We start from the raw sequence: 8,018 nt of genomic DNA on the forward strand, positions 1-8,018 counted from the left end.
TCTAGTATACTTTTCATAACTTACACAAATGGTGCATAGTAAAAGAGTATGAGTTCTATAAACTTTCTGCCTGAGTTAAACTTTAATTTAGCGGTGTGACCTTGGGCAGGTTACTTAATTTCTTTGTCTATCACTTACATCATCATTTAAATTGTAATGTAATATTATGTAAATAATGAGTAAAAGTGAGGATTATATTGACCTAATATTTTTACTGTAATTTGTCAGACAATAGTGCCTAGAATATATTTTATGAAAATATGACTAGTGTTACTCTATAAATCTTAGCCATTTGCCCTCAACATCTGTATTATAATCTCTCCTTTCATCAACTAATGTGAAATACAACTTTTACTCAATTCTGTATTGTAATATATGTAGATCTGTCTTCAAGTAAATCTTCTCTATTCTTTCAATAAATTTTGAAATTTTTCCTATAGAGTTCAGATATGTTTTTTTAAATTCATTTCTATTTAAATGCTTTTATAGTAGTATATTTTATATTTTTTTTCAAAATTTTTCTTGTGATATTTAGAAAAACAGCTACTACAAATTTTGTATTTAGTAAAATTACTAAACACTGATTAATTCAAATACATCTTTAAAAATTATTTCAATCGCCTACAAATACAATAACATAAAAAACAAATAGAAATTTGGGATTTGTCTTTTATTTCTCTGGCTATTTTTTCAATCAACTTATGATGTATCCAGGACCTTAAGTAAAATATTGAAAAGAAGGAGTATTAATGAGCTCTTGTTTATATCTCAAAGGAAAAACTTTCAATATTTTGCTTTTAGGTTTAATATTTGTTCCAGCTTCTTTGTAAGCAAATGTCCTTAGATTAATAAAGTAGCTTTCTATTCTTGATTGGTTAAAAATAAATACATATATGAATTATCAAGATTGTCCTTCTTTAATCAGTTAAGGTAAAGAATTACAGTAAAATTTTTATAATGCCAAACAAAGAATCACTTTCATTTGGGGAATTGAACTTAATTTACTCCATTTTCTGTTATCTTTTTGCCATATGTGCTAATATTTGTTATAAGCTAATATTTGTGTGTGTGTTCTCAGTGGAAATGATATGAAATTTTCTTTTCTCTCAGAATTCTTATTAAGATTTGATCTCACTATTTTTTTCAAGAACGAGCTGGGGATTTTCCCTTTCTTTATGGTCTCTGAACAACTTATGAATTATTGAATGTACAGTATTTTTGTTGAAGCTATTGGGACCAGTATATTTCTTTGCTGAATGACATGATGGTAAATTATTAAGTTGCTTAATGTTCATATAAATACTCAATTTCTTTCAGAATGAATCATGTTAAGGTTTATTTTACTTGGCATTTATTGATTATCATCTAAATTTCACATACCTATACAGATATTCTTCCCAGTCTGTCCTTATCAACTGGTTACTCTGTGGCATCAGTAGTTAGAGTAATGGTATAAATTGACTGTGAATGAATTGTTATATCCCCTTTATTATTTTTAATGTTTTGGGGGGTTCTCTCTTTAATCAGTGTCATTGCAAATTAACCAGTTTTATTAGTTTTTTTTTTTTATCCAAGTTTTGACTATGTTGTTAACTGTATTCGAAGTTTCTTACCTATTTGAACTCCTACCTTACTATATACAACCTTTTTTATTTATATTTATGAAGGAATGCTGAGACCAACAGGTCAGAAAAAGACTGCCATTGACAGGTGGTTTATTACTCACAGTTCCCACATGGAGAAGGGAAGCACCCCACACCACACCGCCCAGGAAGCATCAGGGAGAGAAGAGCAGAACAGAGTTTGGTCAAAGGTGGAAAGGATGAAGGGAAATTCAGGAAAGACTGGCTTTCTATGGAATGATCCAGCAAGGCAGAGAAAGCTGGCTAAGCAGATTTAGGGTTGACTCATTGGAATCATTTCAGCGGGCGTCAAGGCCACCCCTAGTGTCTGATGTCAGCTCTGGGGTGATTAGGACAGGGAAATAATGTCTCTCCTTCTAAGAGCCTGACAAAGAAGGCAGTTTGGAACATAGGTTCTGGATTCTCATACATAGGAAAAGAAACTCATTTGTAACCTTTTTGTCAGAATAGTAGCTTAAGTCTCTCATGCTAAAAGAATATTTATCTGAATTTTATGTGTTTCATTTACACATGGAAAGTTTTTTTGCATTGGTTTGCTTTGCAATCTGAGTCTCTCTTCTGATTGTAAATGAGATGCCCTTGTCCAAGTGTAGGCATTAGTTTTCACTTTTTTGAGCTCTCCTTAAATCTCAGAGGTCCCTAGTCCTTAGAATCCCAAAAGGCTATAAATATTCTCCAGTCCAATTATAGGATATGAGTTGGCATATGAACATAGTGTGGGCTATTTTCGGCCTCTTATTTAAAGCGTTAAGGTGTGGACATCTAAGAGTCCAAATGAACCCTTTGAGATGTGTCAGAACGTATTTTTCCAGTCATTTAGTCTTTCAGGACAGATGTCACTGCTTTATTATTGGCTTTCTGCTGCCTCCTTCAACATCCAGAAGTCCTAGGAGACTCAGTCATCGAACTCAAAGTCACATGTCAGCATCCTTGATTTTTTGGACATAAGTAGGTAAGTGTATATTCTTTTTCAGTTACTACCTAACAAAAGAAACATTTTTCATAAATATTTCAAATTTGAAAAAATTTGCACACATAGTTTTTGTTGCTATGAAAAACTATTTTGCACCAAGCTAAAACTTTATCTCCTCTTTTCTTGTAATGAAAGAAGCCTCTATTCTGAGTACCATATACACCTAGAGATACAGACAAATACCCGAAAACCACACCTTAATACATGGAATAGGAAAGCTGAGGATTAAGGAAAAGAAGTAAACAATGGGTGGAAATGTTCTCAAGTGTAGATTTCTCTTTTTAATGAAAGATGGGTTTTGAGAAAAATTGAAAATTTAGGAATGATAAATACTGTAGTAGAAAAGCAGAGAGCACATTATAGATAAAAATCATGGTATGTGAGATAACTCATCAACGCAAGGAAAACTAAGCCATGCCATCATTTAAGTATTAAATTAGAGTCTATTATGTCCCAAAACAGTTGCACAGATCATTACAGTACATTGCATTTGTCCGTATAAAACAGTTTATAACAGATAACAGATGTCTATAGAGATAAATTAATTATACACTAATACAAGGCAACATCCACACTACTCATCATATAAGCATAGCTTTAACATCTCTAAGTGTTATGAAAAGAAGAGCATCTCTGCAGGTTCTAGCAATCAGGGAAGGTTTACTGGAGACATACATATGAAGTGGATTTGAGTGTGGAAATCACATATATGTGAAACAGCTTGAAAAAGGTATAAAAATAATACTGTGATTGTGACCTGAAACAAAGGATACCTTGGATATCACCAAATTCTTGTTTGAGTCACCAAAAGTAAGGTGATGATTATGTTGAATGCTGTTTGATTCATAAAACTGTGGTTGCAATTAAACAATATCCTCTTGGTCTTCCTCACCTTTGAGTGCATTCACCAACCATACAGTTGACTTACCTACTCTCCTACTCTTTTGACCTATTTTCTTATCTCCCTAATTTTAGTATGAAAGAATAAAGCTTATCCATGTATTATAAGATTTGATGATAGCAAAGAAATGTGTCAAGCATATAAGCCAGAAGAGTCAGAAATGGTAAGATTAGTTTTATCTGAACAAACATTATGCAATTACATTTTTGTTCTTTAAAAAAGGTACAGGGCAGATAATGTTCTTTCAAGGTGAATAAACAGTGAAATATCAACCAGGTACAGTGGGAAACACCTGTAATCCCAGCTACTCAGGAGGATGAGGTAGGAGTAGTTTGCATGTTCAAGGCCAGCCTGGGCAACTAAGTGAGACCCTGTCTCAAAGTAATAATAATAATAATAATAATAATAATAATAATAATAATGTGATGATGATGGTTGGAGATGTAGTTCAGTGGTAAAGCTCCTCTCAGCTCAATACTCAGTAAGGAAAACAAAATACATATTTTATTCCTGTACTTAAAAAGCCTATACTCTGTAAAAGAAGCCAAAAATACAAGGACATGAATTCAATTTAACGTGTTAAGTAAAACAATGAGGATGCTCTTAGGTTCCCATGCTCAGGCGAGAGGTCATAGTATACTTGCCTTACCTGAGAAATAAAGACAAAAACACTTGTGGCATCTACCAGATTGTTTGGATCAAAACGAGGTAGCTTACATGAAGGCATTTTATTTTCTGCAAAGTCTGATATAAGGGAAAGAGTATTGTAGCAGGTGTGGGGAGCTTTCTAAACAAATGAACTATGCCAGGCATGATTAAAGTGAGCACGCACAAGTGTGTCCTGTGCAGCAGCTCTTTCCATTTTTTAGCTATGCATCAAATCATCACAAGGTACCCCATAAACAGGTACAATGTATACATGCAACTTATGTGCATGTACAATTTATGTATCAGTTAACATAAAATTAAAACTCAAAAAAATCAAATAACATAAAATAAAGTAGCCAACAAGTTGGGAGACATTGAGTAGAACCCATACTACACCTGGTTTCTCCTGAATCTCTTACACTAAAATTGTGAGAGTAACTATGCTTAGGACTCTGTGGGGAGGGAAGTCCTAGACAGTAAGATAATAGGAGGTTTCTGAGATAATCTGTTTTTGTTTCCTGAACACTAACATTTTCTGGCTATTAATTGCCATAAATTCAAAGTGCATTCTATTTCCTTTTTTTATTTTATCCTAGCCTAGTATTTCCTGCTCTGCTCCCATCCCAAAGATCCTCAATGCCTTTTGTTTCACAGGGAGGAATGCCCTAGCCCTGGGACCCATATGCTATGCCTGCTCTACTTCCCAACTCCATAAACACAGAGCACAACTGTAGTCAAATCTTGAAAGAAAAGTCAAAATCTGGAGAACCAAGAACTCCTTGGATGAGAAGCAGAGAGAAACATTGAAGAGCCATTGATTCCACCAATTCTAAAAAGTCTACCTGTTACAAAAATATCACATGCTAAGCCTGACAAGGTGGCACATGCCTTTAATCCTATGGACTCAGGAGACTGAGACAGAAGGATCACAAATTCTGACTCAAAATAAAAGTTTTTAAAAGGCTGGGTATTAGTTCAGTGGTGCAGCACTTACCTAGCAAGTGTCCGGCCCTGGGTTCAATCCCCAGTGGCACAAAAAAAAGAAAAAAAAGAAAAAGAAATCACATTGAAGTCCATACATACATAAAATTATGATTTACCATTAAAATAAAATAAAGCTTATTTTAAAAAATGTGAAAAATGATAATCTTTTAACCATACATATTTAAATTTCTTCACTCAACACAAAACAAAGAAGTGCAAAAAAATAGAAAACATGAATCAAATGCAGGACAACTTTGTTCTGATTCAGAGATGGAAGCAGCTCTAGCATTGAAACAGCAAAGATCAGATATTTTCTTCTCAAATATTTTGGTAATGGGTAAATGAAATAAAGGTAAAAATGGTTAAGAAACGGACTGTGATTACTATGTGTGAAGCACAGTTTCAAGCATTTTACTTAATTTAATTCTTCTTCTTTGTGAGAGTCTATTATTATTTATGTTTTACAAATGGCAAAAACCAATCACACTGAAGTTCATAGGTCTAAAGTTGATCAAGGCAAGGTTCCAACTCCAATCTTCTAGCTCCTGAGCTCAGGACTGGCATCATGGTACTCTAGGGATAACTAAATGGGTTGTGATGGAAGGGAAAGAAATCATTGTGCCAGGAGGATGGACATGCAAGAACACTGGAGAACCATACAGGACAAGAAAAATAATTTAATTTTTTAGTTTGTTTATTGAAGCTAATCTTCTTAACCTATTAATCCTAAGTTTTCAATTCTATATAGGAAGATGGGACATAATGGGTTAAACAGAGAAATGTTTTCATTCATCAAATAGTTTTTAAAAAACATATTAAATGGCTCCCTTTAACTTTTCACAATTTATATAACACAGGAATTGGTTCCCCTATTGTACAGAGTAACAGTTTCTTGTAAAAACAATCAAACAAAAAATTACCTGAAAAATCATCTTTTTATCTAGAGAGGTTGAGAGAAAAAGAGAGTAACCTTCCAAGCCTGGCAATATTCTTAAAGTCAAAGCATTGGGAAATGTTTGTAATCTGATGACCTTTGTCATTGTCTCCCCTAAATCCACTCACAGGAACAAGTCATCCCGATGCGAGGTTTCAACACAAGCACGGTGGTGACCCACTTTGTCCTGGTGGGCTTCTCTAGCCTTGGGGAGCTCCAGCTGCTGCTCTTTGTCCTCTTCCTGCTCCTGTACTTAACCATCCTGGTGGCCAATGTGACCATCATGGCCGTCATCCGCCTCAGCCGGACTCTACACTCTCCCATGTACGGTTTCCTCTTCATCCTTTCATTTTCTGAATCCTGCTACACTTTGGTCATCATCCCTCAGCTGCTGGCCCATCTGCTCTCAGCCACCAAGACCATCTCCTTTGTGGCCTGTGCCACCCAGCTCTTCTTCTTCCTTGGCTTTGCCTGTACCAATTGCTTTCTCATCGCCGTGATGGGATACGATCGCTACGTGGCCATCTGTCACCCCCTGAGGTACTTGCTCATCATGAACAGAAGGCTAGGGCTGGGGTTGGTTTCTCTATCAGGAGTCACTGGCTTTTTTATTGCTTTGGTGGCCACGAACCTCATTTGTGACATGCCTTTTTGTGGTCCCAACAGGGTCAACCACTATTTCTGTGACATGGCACCCGTGATCAAATTAGCCTGCACTGACACCCAGGTCAAAGAGCTAGCTCTCTTCAGCCTCAGCATCCTGGTGATCATGGTGCCTTTCTTGTTAATTCTCATATCCTATGGGTTCATCGTTAACACCATCCTCCAAATTCCCTCCGCCGAGGGCAAGAGAAAGGCCTTTGCCACCTGTGTGTCCCACCTCACGGTGGTCTTTGTCCACTATGGCTGTGCTTCCATCATCTACCTCCGGCTCAAGTCCAAGTCAGCCTCAGACAAGGATCAGCTGGTGGCCGTGAGCTACACTGTGGTGACGCCCTTGCTTAATCCTCTTGTCTACAGTCTGAGGAACCAGGAAGTAAAGAGTGCCCTGAAAAGAGTTATGGCAATGCCTAAGGCTACCAGGATGAGCTAAGGACAGAATTTCAAAAATTAACTAGGAAAGTCACAGAAGAAATGAAAGTTTTAAAATCTTTCTCTGACTTTTTAGACACGGAGTTGAACAGTTCTTCCCCTCCTAGAAGGAAGCAAGTCCATTTCCTACATGGTCCAATGCCCCGTTCAAAAGGGGAAAAGAAGGAAAGGAACTCACACTTGATAAAAAGACAAAAGGTGAGAACCTTTTGAGGGAAAACCAAAAATGAAAATCAAGACCAAAAAGGCCTGACGTGGTTAAAAGCATTGCCAGGACATGGCCATTTATATAGCAAATTCACTCTGTACCAGGTCCTATGCAAAGAGGAAGAAAATCCCTAAATTCTTCTTTGAAATGTTTAATATTTATTTATTTATTTATCAGTACAGGGGGAGAGGTGGGGTTGATCCAGGCCACATACTTGCTAAGACAAAGGCTCTAGCACTGAGCCACACCCCAACCCCAAATAGGAAAAATCAAGGTAAATAAATTCACAGTTGTGAGGTGTGTTGGTACATGCCTGCAATACTAGTGGCTTGGGAGGCTGAGGCAGGAGAATTGTGAGTTCAAAGCCAGCCTCTGCAGCTCATCAAGGCCCTAAGCAACTCTGGGAGACTTTGTTTTAAATAAAATATATATATAAAAAAAGGGCTGGGGACATGGCTCAGTGGTTAAGCACCCCTGGGTTCAATCCTCAGTACCAAAAAATAAATAAATAAAATAAATAAATCCATAGTTTTTGGTGGTGGGAGAGCAGCAGGTAGGTTGAAAGATAAATAATAAAAAAATTTTAATGCAAGATATTCCGATCTATTAAAACGATATAAAAAATGGTTTTAAGA

At 36.3% G+C, this 8,018-nt stretch overlaps 1 protein-coding gene across 1 annotated transcript; it reads left to right on the forward strand.

Annotated features, from left to right (window-relative positions):
• The first annotated feature begins 6,228 nt into the window (after window positions 1-6,228).
• On the forward strand, window positions 6,229-7,176 carry Or10t2 (olfactory receptor family 10 subfamily T member 2). The gene has a single exon (XM_026380818.2). The coding sequence runs from the start codon at window positions 6,229-6,231 to the stop codon at window positions 7,174-7,176; it is 948 nt and encodes a 315-aa protein (XP_026236603.2).
• The last annotated feature ends 842 nt before the right edge of the window (window positions 7,177-8,018 follow it).

This window comes from Urocitellus parryii, chromosome 11, assembly GCF_045843805.1.
Source record: "Urocitellus parryii isolate mUroPar1 chromosome 11, mUroPar1.hap1, whole genome shotgun sequence".
In the NCBI taxonomy this organism is placed as follows: Eukaryota; Metazoa; Chordata; class Mammalia; order Rodentia; family Sciuridae; genus Urocitellus; species Urocitellus parryii.